We start from the raw sequence: 16,572 nt of genomic DNA, 5'->3' as shown, positions 1-16,572 counted from the left end.
CACACCTCCTATGTGATACTAGTTGGTTTTGCCAGAGTCGATTCTCCTTTAACCTTAGGTTTCTTCTCGAGACCCTGTAGGTTAACGACTAAAAGACTTCATTGAGATTGTGAATCCAGACGAAACTACTTCTCTTGTAGTTGAACGTTATGATCTTGCCATTTCCTATCATACGAGTTCAATTGAATAATTGACTTGAGATTATATCTCCGATAGGGCAAGATAAAAAGAAATCACAAACATCTTCGTCTCATCGTTTGTGATTCCGCAATATCTAGTTTCGCTACCATACGATTTAGATTATTGTGAGGTGATTTATAATTCTAGGTTTTTCTTCGGGAATATAAGTCCGGGTTATCAATTGGTTTATGTTCACCTTGATTTTATCAAAAGACGGAACAAAACTCATAGGATTTTATGTGGGAGACAGATTTATCTATTATCATAGACTTTTCTGTGTGATACAGATTTGTTTATTAAAGTCTTCGACTTTGGGTCGTAGCAACTCTTGGTTGTGGGTGTGATCAGCTAAGGGAATCAAGTGCGTAGTATCCTGCTGGGATCAGAGACGTAAGGAGCGCAACTGTATCTTGAATCAGTGTGATATTGATTAGGGTTCAACTACAGTCCAGACCGAAGTTAGTTTATAGTAGGCTAGTGTCTGTAGCGGCTTAATACATTGTGGTGTTCAATCTGGACTAGGTCCCGGGGGTTTTCTGCATTTGTGGTTTCCTCGTTAACAAAATTTTTGGTGTCTGTGTTATTTCTATTCCACATTATATTTTGTTATATAATTGAAATATCACAGGTTGTGCGTTAATATCAATCAATTAGAATATCCAACCCTTGGTTGTTGATTTAAATTGATTGACACTTGGATATTGGTCTTTGGCACCATCCAAGTTATCTCTCTAGTATTTGATAAAGACTTGCAGGTTTCCATTTCCTTGAGTATAGATCAAATCGAGAGATTGAGATATTAACTCTTTGATATACTTTTATCTAGATTGAGTCTGACTGTCTAGTTGATTCTCTAGAAAGTATATTGGAGCTAGTCCATACAGATTGCTAATCGAAATATTTGGTGAGGTTGTTAGACCCCCGCTTTTTCAGGAGCTTGTGGAACTTCATCAACAAAACGTATGTGGAGACTTGAACTCATCTATCACTCAAAAGTATATCTACTTTATCTCCTATTTGAGACAAAAGTCGTATATAGACTTCATTTATACACATTTGATATTTCGAGCTGAGTTTAAATCGCTTACATATTTCTCGAAACATGTGTTGGTAAGCTTTCTCTTTAACCAAGTTCATCTTATACTCTTGACGAAAATCAAAAGATGATCATATGAATATCACCTGGTAACATCTTACATTATTTATGTGATGCAGTCATTTGATGTAGACTCTGAATGTTTCGTATTGATTATTTCAATAACTTGAAAATTCCTTTGATGCTAATAGTTAGTGAAAACAACTATTACCATCCTCTAAGAAAGTTTCAATGATTGAAATAGAGTTTAGAACAAATGGATTTAAGCATAGTATGCATACTTTCATATATGTAATCCATGTCCAGGAACCATGATATGCATACCCGTATGCGTACTTGTTGATTTTGAGAAAGTCTGGGAACTTGGTATGCAAACCGGTACGCGTACTGGCGTAAGGTTCAGGTCCGGGAATTTCTGCTGAGTTTGGATGGTATCCGTACCAGTTCACATACTGGCGAAACCCAAACTTGGTCCGGCTACTTAGGTACGCATACCTAAGTGGATAATGTTCTAAAATCGATTTTTTCATGAACTAATACATTTATTTAATAAGGAATGCAATCTTTTTGTAAACCGTGGCTATAATTTTCATGACTTGATTCGAGTGAATAAAAATCGATTTTCCTTCAATTGTGTCTTGTACATTTCTATGAGAATATAAACAATTGAACAACTCTATAACTAGTTTCATTTGAGTCATTTGAACTAGTTATGGTTAGGATGAATAAGTTTGATATGAAAGGGTTCATATGGATAACTTCGGTTAACTATTGTTGAGCCAACAAGGTGTACACGTTTAGGTACAGTTACTCATATCTAAATGAAGGTACATTTCATTTGTGTGTAACAAGCTAAGTTCGATCTAACGGTTGAAAGATATTAGCTTAAGTCTAATCAGGTTTTCATATAACGATGAATATTGAATGCTTTGTTACCAAGGTAACATCGATTCCAAACCCCGATTTGAAGACTATATAAAGGAGAACTCTAGCAACTGGGAAACTTAATCCTCACACCTCTTGTGTGATATTAGTTGCGACTAGAGTCGATTCTCCTTTAACCTTAGGTTTTTCACGAAACCCTGTAGGTTAACGACTTAGAGACTTAATTGGGATTGTGAAGCCATACCCAACTATTTTCTCTGTAGTTGTGTGATCTGATCTTGCATCTTCTATCGTGATTGAGTACTATCTTCTTTAAGATTGGATCGAGATTTGTTCTCCGATAGGCAAGATAAAAAGTAATCACAAACATCTTCGTCTCATCGTTTGTGATTCCACAATATCTTGTTTCGCTACAATACGATTAAGATTATTGTGAGGTGATTGATATTTTTAGGATGTTTTTCGGGAATATAAGTCTGGTATATCAATTGGTTCCTGTCCACCTTGATTTATCAAAAGACGGAACAAAACTCATAGGTTTATCTGTGGGAGACAGATTTATCTATACAATAGGCTTTTCTGTGTGATACAGATTTGTTTATCAAGTCTTCGACTTTGGGTCGTAGCAACTCTTAGTTGTGGGTTAGATCAGCTAAGGAAATCAAGTGCGTAGAGTCTTGCTCGGATTCAGAGACGTAAGGAGCGCAACTGTACCTTGATCAGTGTGAGATTGGTTAGGGCTCAACTACATTCCAGTACGAAGTTAACTTGGAGTAGGCTAGTGTCTGTAGCGGCTTAATAAGTGTTGTATTCAAATCTGGACTAGGTCCCGGGATTTTTCTGCATTTGCGGTTTTCTCGTTAACAAAATTTCTGGTGTCTGTGTAGTTTCTTTTCCGCGTTATATTTAGTTATATAATAGAAATATCACAGGTTGTGTGTTAAATTCAATCAGTTCTTGAATCCGGCCTTTGGTTTGTTGATTGAACTGATTGACACTTGGATATTGGTTTTTTGTACCGTCCAAGTTATTTTTCTTATTCAATCGGGCTCGCAAATTCATATTTGTTTGATTGCGGATTGAATTGAGAAATCGAGATACAAACTCTTGGATATATCTCCATTGCTTGAGTCTGACTGTCTAGTTGAATCTCTTGAAATCATATTAGAGTTTGTCCGTACATATTACTAAGCGAAATATTAGGTGTGGTTGTTTGACCCCCGCTTTTTCAATGTATAGTTGAGCTTTAGACTTCACGGCGTTCATCGATTGAAGACGAATATCTACTGCGGAGAGCTTGGAGGAACTTCATAAACAAAAGATATGTGGAGACTAAAATTTATCTATCACTCAGAAGTCTATTCTCTCCTAATGAGACTAAGTTGTATAGATAGATAGACTTTAATATTATATAGATTTGATATTTCGAGCCGAGTTTATCTCGCTTATCTATTTCTCGAAATATGTGTTGGAAGGTTTTTGCTTTAACTACGTTCATCATTATTCTTGACGAGTTTAGTTGGAAACAATTTATTTGTTGGAAACTAAATAGTAAGTCAAAAGATGATCATGTGGAAATTGCCTTGAAACATCTTACATGATTTGTGTGAAACAATCATTTGATGTCGACTTGGAAAGTTTCGTATTGATCATTCGATCACTTGAAAATTACTTGAAGCTAATAGCTAATGTGAGACAGCTATTGTCTTCTTCCAAGGATTTTTCAATGATTGAAATGGGAGTTTAGAACAACAAACCTTTGTCTGGATACAACACAGTATGCGTACCTAGTATGCAAACTATTTTGGTATGATTCAGGTATGGAAACCTTGTTTGCATACCTAGTATGTGAACGGTTTTAAATGTTAAAGTTCGGGAACCAAGTTTGCATACCAATATGCGAACGGTTCTACCTGAGTTTGGTCTGGGACGGCTATTTGCGTACCCGTTTGCAAACGGTTGGACAAGACCAAAGTCCGGAAACTATAGTTTGCGTACCAGTTTGCAAACTTAGTGGTTAAAGTTCTAAAATCTGTTATGTATGATTTTCATACTCATGAACAAACACATTTATGAATTAAGGAATGCAATCTTTGCAAATCGTAGCTTAATGTTCATGAATTGATTCTTATATAAGTACTTTGTAGGATTACGAATCAATCCGATTTTGTTTCAATTGGTTCATATATATTTTTATGAAATGGTGAACAATTGAACAACTCTATTTGAAACACAATTAGATTCATTTGGTTATCTTTCATGATTGATTGATCATCATATTTGATCAGAAGTATTAGATGAATGGTTAAGACTAAAATGTTCATATGTTGACTCCAGTTAATTGTTATTGAGCCAACTTAATATACACCTTTAGGTATAGTTACCCATATCTAAATGAAGGTATATATCATTTGTGTGTAACAAGCTAAGACCATCTAACGGTGGAGAGATATTGCTTTGGTTTTAAGCAAACTTAACTTGAATCTTAAATCAGGATTTCATCTAACGGTGAATATTGAATGCTCTTTCCTAAGCTATCTTAGCTTTGATTGAAAGCAAACTCTGATTTGAAAGACTATATGAGGGAGAACTCCAGCAACTAGAAAACCTAATCCCGACAATTTCCCGTGTCCTAGTTTCCACTCGAGTCGATTCTCCTTTAACCTAGGTTTTTCCAAAACCATTATAGGTTAACGACTTGAAGACTTCATTTGGGATTAGTGAAGCCAGATCCAACTATTTTCTCTGTAGTTGCGTATTCTGATCTTACTTTTTCTATCATATTTGAGTATTATCTTCTCTGAGATTTGCTTGAGATTTATCTTCGATAGGTAAGATATAAAAAGTAATCACAAAGCTTTTCGTCTCATTCTTTGCGATTCCACAATAACTTCTTATACTACCATATAGTTAAGTTATTGTGAGGTGATTGATATTTCTAGGCCGATCTTCGGGAGTATAAGTCCGAATTATCAATTGGTTCATGTTCACCTTGATTTCATAAGACGGAACAAACTTCATAGGTACTTCTGTGGGAGATATATTTATCTATCAGAATAGACTTATCCGTGGGAGACATATTTGTTCATAAGTATTCGACTTTGGGTCGTAGCAACTGTTAGTTATGGGTGAGATCAGCTAAGGGAATCAAGTGCGTAGAATCCGACAAGGTTCTAGAGGCGTAAGAAAGAAGACTGTACCTTAATCTGTGTGAGACTTGGTTAGGGCTCTACTACATTCCAGTATGAAGTTTACTTGTAGTAGGATAGTGTCTGTAGCGGCTTAATACAGTGTGGTGTTCAAAACTGGACTATGTCCCGGGGTTTTTCTGCATTAGCGGTTTCCTCGTTAACAAAACTTATAGTGTCTGTGTTATTTATTTTCCGCATTATATTTGTTTATATAATTGAAATATCACAGGTTGTGCGTAGTTCAATCAATTGGTAAATCCGACCTTGATTGTTAGATAGGAATTGATTGACACTTGGACTTTGGTGTTTGGTACCGTCCAAGGTATTTCTCATATCAATCGTGCTCACAGATTTCTATCTGTTCGATGGCATATTTTATTTGATAAATTGAGATATAATTGTTTGATATCTTTCTTGGTTGAGCTCGCTTTATAAGCTGGTGCTATCGAAATTATATTGGAGTTAGTCCATACAGATTGACGAATGAATTATTGGGTGTGGTTGTTATACCCCAGCTTTTTCAATATATACTCAGTGTGGATGAAGGGGATAAGGTTGGTCATCAACCTAGAGTGACCGTCTGTACTCAGCGGAGGCGGGTCGTACTCAGCGGAGGCGAGTCGTACTCAGTACAACTGAATGTGTGGTACTCAGTATACTGTTATAATGCTCAGCACTGAGGAAGGGGTATAGTGTTCAGCACTAAGAAAAATGTAGCACCCAAGGACGTCGCAGAGTGCGGCTGGTGAAGTGTTCAGCACTAATAAAACGTAACCGATCCTGAAGAAGCACCGTGGCAGAGGCTTAAAACTTAATGTTGAATCCACCTGAAACCCAGGTGACGTTAAAGGTTCCTAGATATGTCAAAAGACCTGCGATGACGCTGAGGAGTCTTTGTTTTAACGGAAGTATTTACTTGGAGGGAGTGACGGAGGCTCTTCTCCCTCGGGCGGATAGACAGAGGTCTTTCACTTCAAAGCGACTGAGGCTCTTCGCCTCGCACTGATGGAGGCTCTTCACCTTCGAGCGTTACGACCGAGGCTCTTCAGAGCGACGGAGGTTCTTCACCTCAGAGTGACAGAGGCTCTATGGAACTAACTAGGCTTCTTCAACTCGATCTAGCTTCTCTTCATTCAGAAGTCGATCCCTCATCTTGAACCTTTTTATGGATGGAGTTTTAGGATTTATCTTGATTAAAACTTTAATGCATTTCCTGATAGATGACTGTACTCATGGGATTGAGTACTTGGACTAGGTTAGGCATTTCGTAAAAATAATGATTTTGCCTTTGGATTTCGAAATGACAGTTTTTCCCTCGGTCCAAAAGTCACCATCTACACTTGCAAACTAGAACCTCAATCACGACACTTTTGTGTCCTAGTTGTGGCTAGAGTATTCTTATAATAATATAGGTTTCCTTTGGTGAAACTATCTTAGGTTTCGACTTTGAAAGACTTCACTAAAAGATTCGTGAAGCGGGTCAGACTATCTTTTACTTGATAGTTCTTGTTATCCGGGTCTTGTTCTTTTTGATCGTTATAGTTTTCGAACTATAGATCACGAACAAGATAAATAGAAATCACAAAGTACTCTTCGTTTCAGACTTTTTGATTCCACAAGATAAATATCCTAAATCACTTCTGGTTTGATTTGTTTAGATTGTTCTTGTGAGTTAAATTGATTAGGCACCTCTATAACTTTTGATGAGAAGAAGTTCATCCTAATCTTGAGTTTAATTGATATCTTCTTTGCTTGAATATCACTCGAAAGCATATAGTTTTTCATACCTTGATAGAATATATTTCTGGAAATCAAATAGGTTTTCTATTAGAGGAATAATAGTCATAAAAGTCTTCAGTTAGGTTGAAGCAACTCCCAGGCTTGGAAAGGACGTCATCTCGATGTTGCGAGATTCAAGAGACATAAAGGAGCACAACAGAAGATGAATTGCTCGTAGAGTCAATTAAGTCTCAATTACAATCTTGTCTGAATTCTGATAATAGGCTAGTGTCTACAACATCTTAATACTGTGTCGTGTGCAAGTTTTGAACTAGGTTCTGGTTTTTGTTTTTTTTGCAATTTGCAATTTTCCTAATTAACAAACTTTATGGTTTCCTGTGTTATTTCTTTTCCGCATTATATTGTTTATCTTTGTATTGGAAATATCACAAGTAGTACGTTAATCAACCTAGACAATTTTTAAGCTTAAAATATTTTATATATAGTATAAGATTTTATCTTGAGAATTCGTATCTTAAAGAAATATTACAAGACTTATCTTATTGGAATTTGGTTTTTATAACAGTTCGTGTGCATACTAGGTTGTTACTTAGATATTGAGATGTGAGATCATCCAAGTAAACTTGTTTTACAACTTAGGTATATGATCTCATCTGTTGATCTATACTACTGATTGTAACAAGTTAGTCCATATTGTTTTCGTAAAAAAAATTGTTCGTGTACTTGGTACCCTTTCTTTTCCAATAATGATAATAATAAAACGGTTTGTAGAGATGTAAGTAACATGAGGGGTTTTAGAAATGAGAGTAAGAGACAAGTTAAAGAAAGGGAATAAGGAGTATTAAAAGGGTAAAGGCTGCTTATATATGGGGTAAAAAGCATAGTGAAGGTAAAAAGAAGAGTGATTACTGGAAAATTAAAGAGACACATCAGTTACCATGGGGACACGTATGACATAACCACTTAAAAACATGGCCATGTGGAATGGGGACTACCAGGTCGCCACGCTCCCAAAACGACTACTTAAGGTAAAAGAAAAACACGACATGAGAATTAAGCGTGCAAAAATACGGACTGGAGGAGGTTGACGCGCGTCATTTGGTGATTGTTGCTCAAGATGGACATGCGAGTCAACAGTCAGGGAATTAATGTTGATACTCTAAAAATGACTAAGAGGGTTCCGAGCCCATTGGGCATTTGTTGTGCTCTCACAAGGGGAGTCATGAAGAGTTCGACCCAGAAAAAGAGGGTCAAAAACGACTACTTTAGGTAAAATCAAAACGACTGCTTGAGTCGCTCCTAAAACGACTACATTAGGTAAAAGCAAAGACCCGACATGAGAACTGAGCGCGCAAAAATGCAGACTGGAGGAGGTTGACGCGCGTTATTTGGTGATTGTTGCTCGATATGGACATGCGAATCAACAATCACGCAACTAATGTTGATACCCTAAAAATGACTAAGAGGGTTCCGAGCCCATTGAGTACTGGTTGTGCTCTCACAAGGAGAATCATAAAGAGTTCGACCCAAAAAAATAGGGTCATAGGTGGGTAATGATAACTTTATAGGAAGTCAAGGAGGAAGGTCACTAAAAAAAGACTAAGGAGTCAAGGCCGTCTTAGGAGAAGGGGAATGACCCATTCGTAAATACCTCTAATAAGAGGGGCCTGAAAGAATGGACTTAGACTAACAAACTAAGATCATCCTCCCAATTAGTGCATGTCCTAGTGTTAGTGTTATTAGGGTTGGATCACGAATCGCTATAAACAAAAAGAAAATGATGTTGTAAGTAGTACTGCTGACGTATTTCTACAGATACTAATGTGATAGAGTTATGTTCATATTGAATATCATTTTAGCTTACCTTTAGGAGGGTAAAAGAAGTGTTATCATATACTTCTGTAGTATTGTTGACAAATTTCTACATATACTAATGTGTTAGCAGTTATGTCCAGATTGAATATCATCATAGCTTACCTTTAGGGGTGTAAAAGAACTGTTATCATATACTTCAACAGCAGCACTGATATAAATTAATTTGGAGTTTTAATCATCTTATCAACTTGTCTCGTTATGTTTAATGTTCGAGATTGATAACTGGTTTGTTTAAGTGGATAATTAAATTAATCTATTAATCATTCTAATGCTAGTAGAGTGTTGAGCGATCCGTAGTTGTTTCTAGACAAGTGGATTGACCAATGATTATGATATGATGATATATTGGAAGTAGAGAAATTATTAAGGACAAAATATGTTCTTTAATGGTGTTTAATCCGTAGTTCATGAAGATATTCGGAGGTCCATCAATAATTTTTATCGAGTAGTAGTAAAAGGTGTTTACTTTATTTCTATATTATATTGTTTATCTTCATAGTTACAGTAAAAAATCACTTGTATGTTAATTGCTTCTTGTTGATTTTTTGATTTGATTATATTCAAACGAAGATTATATGTAAGGACTTTTTGATATAGGTTAAACAAAAAAAAATGGTAGTATATCCGGTATCCTTGTATTTTCCAGAATATTTTTTCTAAATTGATTGAAGGAAGCAAACAAGATGATAATTGAGAGCCTATATTGATTAAGTCTTGCTCTAACAACCATCTGATTTATATGAAGAGTGAGGTGTGACTTGATTTTCAGAAAAAGAAAACTAGGGCTGTCAATGGGTTCGGGTCCTCTTGGGTACCACTGGACTCGAACCCTACTTATAAAACTCGGGTCCGGTTCTTAAATTTGTGGACCCAGATCCAGACCCGTTTAAAAACACGGGTACCCATCGGTTCCGGGTACCCGTTGGGTATTAAGAGAACACACAAAAAACTTCAAAATTTTGATATATTTCTCTTTTTTGGCTTGAATCAAACTTATTTTTATAAAAATTTGTTATTATTTCTTTATTAATATACTAAATAAAGATTAAATGTAAGAAAAAAATGAAAAATGAAAAATGAAAAATGAAAAAAAATTCAAAGTCAAACTAGCAAAGTACTTGTAATTTTGCTAAAAATAGGGATAAAAGAATGAGTAACCGGGTACCCATCACCCGTGTGTACCCGTCGGGTATTACCCGTTCAGATCCATTAAGATTCAAGTCCAATCGGGTAATCACCCGTCGGGTCCTTACTTGTTAATGAATCCAATCATAGGATCGAAACCGGATCATATTTGTCCGGGTCCGGTTCCGGTTCCGATTCCAGATAATGGGTACCCTTTGACAGCCCCAAAGAAAACTGCACCAGTTGTAACTAAGGGGTTTTCCCTACTTCCCTTTATAATAGTAATAGATATAAATAACAATAATATTTGAATAAATAATAATAGTAATAGATATAAATAATAATAACATTTGAATAAATATTACCCTATATGATACCTCCACCATCCCACTTGTAATATTACTATGTTCTCACCATTGGCAATATATGGTGGGGATACATGGATATATCTGGTTTTTTATTTTGGTGTGTGGACTAAAGCACCTTATGCCATTTTGGTTTGTGGAGTGTGGACTTAAGCACCTTATGATATATTGGTTTGTGGCCTGTGGACTAAAGCATTTATGCCGTTGTGGTGGTAGTGGCAGTGGGTGCGGCAACAATATTGGAACATATCACTGAGATAGATATGTTGATTAGGTCCTTATTAAAAGAATGCCACTGGTGGAAATGACACAATAGGCTAAAGAAGCTAAAGTTAAGTTCTTCCCGTATCTGTCTCTTCTTTCTTTTTCTTTTTTGCTCGGTAAATAGAAGAAAAAAAAAAGACAATTTACAAACTCTGTAAAGTAGAAGCCACCAAACAGGGGAAAAAGGAAACACAACAAAGAAAACCAAAACCCAAGAAAAGACTAGGGAGGGTCAAAGAACAAACCTTTCCGGTTAGAAATCACATCATGATGCAAAAGATTTGTACAGATTAAATTCTTAGCAGCCCAATGAAAAGCGCTGATTTTAGAATCAGCAATGATAGCCTCCACAGTGCGTTTCTTGCCACTAAAAGTGCGGGCATTTCTCTCGTTCCAAACGTTCCAACAAACGCTAGCGGAGATCCTCTTCCATATCTCCTTCCCATCATTTTGAGTGGCCACAGATGACCAGTTCTTAAACAAATTTAACAGGGATGAGAAAGTAGGAAACTGCACATTTTCTTGAGCGAAAAAGTAAGCCCAAACTTGATGAGTGAACCGACAATTCCAGAAGAGGTGAGTACCAAATTCCAACACATTATTGCACAAAGAACATAAATTTGTTGCTGACGAGCCTCCAAAAACAGACAAAGCGCAATTTCTACGCTGCAGATTGTGAATGGTAGGAAGACTATCAAGAACAAGTTGCCAAAGGAAAAATCCAATTTTATGAGGCCAAGCATTGGACCAAATTTTCTTTCTAGGAAAAGAAGGATTGCTGGTAGTTAAGGTATCTAGCTGATAGGCAGACTTAACCGAGAAAGCTCCTGAAGATTCACCAACCCAAACAAGCTCGTCATCTTCATTGGGAGAAAAGACTATACTGTTAAGAATTGGAGTCAAAGCAGTAAATTCAGCAATCTCAGCATCGTATAAACGTCTGCGGGAGATATCGAAGTTCCAGTGGCATCCAGAATCATCAGGAACATAAAGTTGGAGCAGGGAGCAACGTTTGCTATTATATATCTCATACAACCTTAGAAAAATTTCAGCAGACGGACCTTGCTGAAACTTGGAGGAGGAAGCGATGTCTGTCTCTCCTTCTTTATTAAAATGCCACTCCTAGAAATGACACAAGAGACTAGGTGAATAGAGAAACAAAATTTAAGTTATTCCCATGTGTATATCTTTATCTTAGTGTTTAAGGCAAATGAAAGCTTTTCTGAGCATGTAAGCTATAATAAGGCTGACAAAAGCACATCTTTTCCAGCAGTGTTGTTATAGTCCTATTGTAAAATCATTAGGTGACGACATCAGTGACCTGAATTCGAACTTGGCATCAAAATCTTTTACCGATAAAGATGATCACAAAACTACTTATTATGATGAGACACAAAAAGTAGATAATAAATTAATATCTCCAAGATAGAATGGAAAGATGGTTGTTACCCACGTGAATATGCAATGCTAATGACCAGTCTGTTAGAAGGGGTGTCTTAAATTGCTAAGGCAGCCTCGGTATTTCTTGAAGCTGATACAGAGATGACGGTGATGCTTCCTAAAAAAACTAAAAGAAACAAGGGAAATTTAGGAGAATAAGTTGATGATCATATGCTCATGTCATCCTTCCATCACCACCAAAAGGGTGACCTAATCATTTTATTTATGCAAAAAAATAGTCAACACCGCACACCATAAATTTATACTTTAAACCAATTAACTCCATACAGCTACCAAGGTTAACCACTTAAACAACCTGTCCCGCTTTCCCTCTCACCTTTAAAGAAGTTGGATCTTCCATCTCCCCTTATACGTTATGCTTATGCATTAAACACGTCACTGTTCCTCAAGTAACTCCCACATGACATGAAAGTAGCATAGCACTGAGATATAACCGGAACCGGTTAGTTAATTCACCATTCATAGAAAATGGATATAAAGAACTGCCTCGGATTTGATTCCGTCTTATAAGTTTCAGAACTTAAATTGAGTTACTATGCAAAAGTCCTATCACTTTGCAATGTTAATGGCATCCAAAGATTCCACATCGTTGGATGATGAGAGGGCTCTCTCTCTCGTGTTGATTGCCTTTTTAATCCTTTCAAATATTTACATTAATCCAAACAACAACAAAAAAACAACTAATTACATGGGGTAAAATACTAGCAGATTCAAGATGAACCAGCAAATCCAAATTAAAACATCGTCAAGATGTCATAGTGACCTCATTACAGTCATCATCATCTTGTCATGTCATTCAAAAGAAAAATGAAACCCCCACACAAAATTTAGAATCTTCCTAAAGAAATCCTAGTGAGGAATTTTGTTCTATAGTCAGCAACAAATAGACACATAAAATACTAAGCAATCTAAATTATAATATCGACAAATGATTTGACTTACTATATGTATGAAACAGCTCAGAACATTAAAATATTTACCGTTATATGAAGTGAGACATTTCGCGAAAAAGGATTAGATAATGGTCAACTCAAAGATCACATACCTCAAAAGCTAAAGCCTTCTTCTCCCTTTCCAGTTTGTTTGTCTATAAATACAATGCTTCTCAGACCTTCAATTCCTACACCACTCATAACAATATAACTTGTATACGATTCTCAAATCTCTCCATCCAACTTGATTGAAAAACCAAAAGAGAAGAAAAATGTCAAATTCCAGTGAAATCAGAGAACCTAGAATGGTTGTTAGAAAATTTCTAGCAAAGCCGCAACGGGAAGGTGTTGGCGCTGTCGTTCGAAGAAGCATTGGCAGGTAATTTGTTAATCTTGTTCTTCTTTTGCCTTCTGAAATGTACGAAACAAATTGAATTTAAGGTTATCTGATTAATATTAATTCGTGTTTTCTCTTTTTAATCTTAACAGGTTCGAATTGAAGTATTTTGACCCATTTCTTGTTCTGGATGAATTCTCAGGTTGGTATTACTAATCTTTACTTAACTTGATTATTCTAAGTGAAGTAGGAATAACTAATTAAAGTAGTTCATAAATGTTTTGTTTTTGCAGTTTCGGCTCCAGGGGGATTTCCTGATCATCCTCACAGAGGTTTTGAGACTGTTACCTATATGCTGCAGGTAAGACAAATCCTTGAACCATAACTATCAAAATGCAAATCGCTCTGAAATTTCAAAATACTAACAAGAGTTACTTTTTTGTTTAAAGGGAGAAGTGACGCATGAGGATTTTGAAGGTCATAAAGGTACTATTAGAGCTGGAGATTTACAGTGGATGACTGCTGGTAAAGGAATTGTCCATTCTGAAATGCCTTCTGAACAGGGTACTCAAAAGGGTCTTCAATTGTGGATCAATCTCTCTTCCAAAAACAAAATGTAATAACTTTTCTTTATTCTTAACTATCTTCAAAAGCTCTGTAGTTAGTGCAAGATGGTGATGATAAACTAACCTTGTTTTGTATTTTGGTTCTCTTAGGATTGATCCACGATACCAAGAGTTGCAAAGCAAGGACATAGTAACCGTGGCAAAAGACGGAATCGAGGTTCGAGTTATAGCAGGTGAAGCACTGGGATCTCAATCACCTGTATACACAAGGACACCAACAATGTATTTAGATTTTACACTAAAACAAGGAGCTCACCTTCCACAACCAATTCCAAGGACTTGGAATTCTTTTGTTTACGTCATTGAAGGCGAAGGTGTATTTGGTAACTCGAAAGCGTCACCAGTTTCAGCACACAACCTTCTTCTTTTAGGGTCTGGTGATGGTCTAGAGGTGTGGAACCAATCCGTGAATCCTCTAAGATTCATATTAGTTGGTGGTGAACCTTTAGGCGAGCCTGTTGCGCAGTATGGACCTTTTGTGATGAACACTCAAGAGGAGATTGATCAAACTTTTTATGATTACCAGAATAGCGTAAATGGTTTCGAGAAAGCCAAGTTCTGGAAGTCACAAAGCCTGTCTGACCTTGAAATGTAGTCCATTTTATCTTTGCTCAAACTGGCAACTTTTTGTACACAAGTGAATGGAATATAAGGAGATGTTTGTTTCTTAATGTCTAGTATCTAATGATTGGTCAGTAGGATATTGTGCTGGCCAGTTTCAAATGTAAATGGTCGACGTTATCAGCCAGCAATAATAAAGAGGCATCTGCAATATCTCATTCTATTGATATAACATTCGTAGGCCAAAAAGTACTTCGCTAATCAGAACTAGGATCATAAAACATCTAGTAAAACTGCAGCGTCCGTTGAGCCTGTGGCTGTAGCTTAAATGCATTTGCACATTGCAATATGCCATACAAGTGCCGCCCAAGAGTACTGACTGACAAACAAATCAAACCAAAAATTCTTCTTTTTTTTTCTTTATAGAATTCCTCCTATTTGGGTGTTGAGAGAAGTTATCAACACGAAAACAAGCTTAAATAAGCTAAAACTTAATTTTAGGATCTTCACTTTGAATTCTAAAAGTTGTTGCTGTAGCCCTCGTATTTCTTGTTGTTGTTAGGAAATTCAATTCTAAGGAAACCGCGTAAATGAGTTTGTCAGACCTGGTTGCTGTTATTATAAACAGAAAATGGGCTATATAGCCAAAAATGGGTGTTTCCTGGGCCAAATGGACGGGTAGAGATTTTGTCTGGGTCAAATGACCAAAAGAATCTTTTGATTGAAATGGACACAACTACCCTGCCACGTCCACCAAAACCTTAACTCGTTCCTCTTCTCTCTTCAACAAAACCACCAACGCCTTCATCTTCTTCCACCTCCGTTAATCCCATCTCCACTACCAGAAACACCAAATATCACCATCGACAGACATCAAATTTCTCCACCACCAACATCGACACCACCACCACCATCTCTACTACCAGAAAACACCAACGCCGTCGACAACATCGTGTTTATCCATCTCTATAACCAGATCTATCAGCACCACCATCGACAATACTACAACCACCACCATCAACATCTACAACAACTACAACCAACACCACCACCTTCCTCCACCACCGCAAACATCAACATCATCGTCGACATTGATATCACCACCACCACAAAAACAACGGCAACCCTAATTAAATGGAGAGTTCTCAAATTCATTCAAAGCAAAATTACGGTTTTCGCTTCCAACCAAAATTAGAGTTCTCAAATTCATTCACTGGTAAGTTTCTTGATCCTAATTTTTTTTTCATGATTTTATTAACCGAACTCATCAATTTCACAGGAATTGATGTTAACTACCTTAATTTTCTGAAATGAATCATTTTTATGAGTGAAATTTCATTCTGTTTTTTTCTTCTTGTCTAAACACGGATGAAACTGGTGTTTAGGCGTTAACTACCTTAATTCTCTCGATTTTCCTTCCACAATGACAGTGATGATGAAATTAGCGAATTAGTTTGTTTTGAAATTGATTTCATCAATGTTTGATAGTAACATGAAAATTGGTTTCATCTGTTCTGGATTGACCTGAAATTGTTTTTATCCATGTTATACTAGGATGAAACCAGTATCATCCTGTTTTGGATTGACTGAAATTGGTTTCATCCATGTTATACTAGGATGAAACTGGTTTCATCTAGTTATAGTCTGTGATATAATTGTGTTTTAAATTGTTTTTATCCATGTTATACTAGGATGAAACCAGTATCGTCCTGTTTTGGATTGACCTGAAATTGGTTTCATCCATGTTATACTAGGATGAAACTGGTTTCATCTAGTTATAATCTGTGATATAATTGTGTCTTCGTCAAAATACTCACGATGAAATCAGTTTCATATAGATCACTGATTGATATAACTTTATTTCGTGAAAATACTCAGGATGAAACCAATTTCATCTAGTTGTAGTTCTGGATTGACCTGAAATTGTTTTTATC

At 36.4% G+C, this 16,572-nt stretch overlaps 2 protein-coding genes across 2 annotated transcripts; one reads left to right on the top strand and one right to left on the bottom strand.

The window, feature by feature from the left end:
* Positions 1-10,943: 10,943 nt before the first annotated feature.
* On the bottom strand, positions 10,944-12,522 carry LOC113351572. The gene is made up of 2 exons (XM_026595531.1): positions 12,499-12,522; positions 10,944-11,843 (listed from the first exon to the last, which is right to left on the bottom strand). The coding sequence occupies exons 1-2, from the start codon at positions 12,520-12,522 to the stop codon at positions 10,944-10,946; spliced, it is 924 nt and encodes a 307-aa protein (XP_026451316.1).
* Positions 12,523-13,268: 746 nt separating this feature from the next.
* LOC113302832 (pirin-like protein) lies at positions 13,269-14,851 on the top strand. Its single transcript, XM_026551789.1, has 5 exons — positions 13,269-13,493; positions 13,604-13,653; positions 13,745-13,812; positions 13,901-14,067; positions 14,168-14,851. Exons 1-5 carry the CDS (start codon positions 13,387-13,389, stop codon positions 14,670-14,672), a joined length of 897 nt encoding a protein of 298 aa, XP_026407574.1. The 5' UTR covers positions 13,269-13,386; the 3' UTR covers positions 14,673-14,851.
* Positions 14,852-16,572: the final 1,721 nt, after the last annotated feature.

This window comes from Papaver somniferum, chromosome 1 (assembly GCF_003573695.1).
Source record: "Papaver somniferum cultivar HN1 chromosome 1, ASM357369v1, whole genome shotgun sequence".
Classification (NCBI taxonomy): domain Eukaryota; kingdom Viridiplantae; phylum Streptophyta; class Magnoliopsida; order Ranunculales; family Papaveraceae; genus Papaver; species Papaver somniferum.
The sequence above is the reverse complement of the archived record's forward strand: the minus strand, read 5'-3'. Positions and strand labels throughout refer to the sequence as shown.

Coding starts and splice junctions, on each gene's coding strand:
- LOC113351572 (XM_026595531.1), bottom strand. CDS start 12,522: ATGGAAGATCCAACTTCTTTAAAG. Junction 11,844..12,498: donor AAGATCCAACTTCTTTAAAG/GTGAGAGGGAAA, acceptor TGTCATTTCTAG/GAGTGGCATTTTAATAAAGA.
- LOC113302832 (XM_026551789.1), top strand. CDS start 13,387: ATGTCAAATTCCAGTGAAATCAGAGAACCTAGAATGGTTGTTAGAAAA. Junction 13,654..13,744: donor TGTTCTGGATGAATTCTCAG/GTTGGTATTACT, acceptor TTGTTTTTGCAG/TTTCGGCTCCAGGGGGATTT. Junction 14,068..14,167: donor CTCTCTTCCAAAAACAAAAT/GTAATAACTTTT, acceptor TGGTTCTCTTAG/GATTGATCCACGATACCAAG.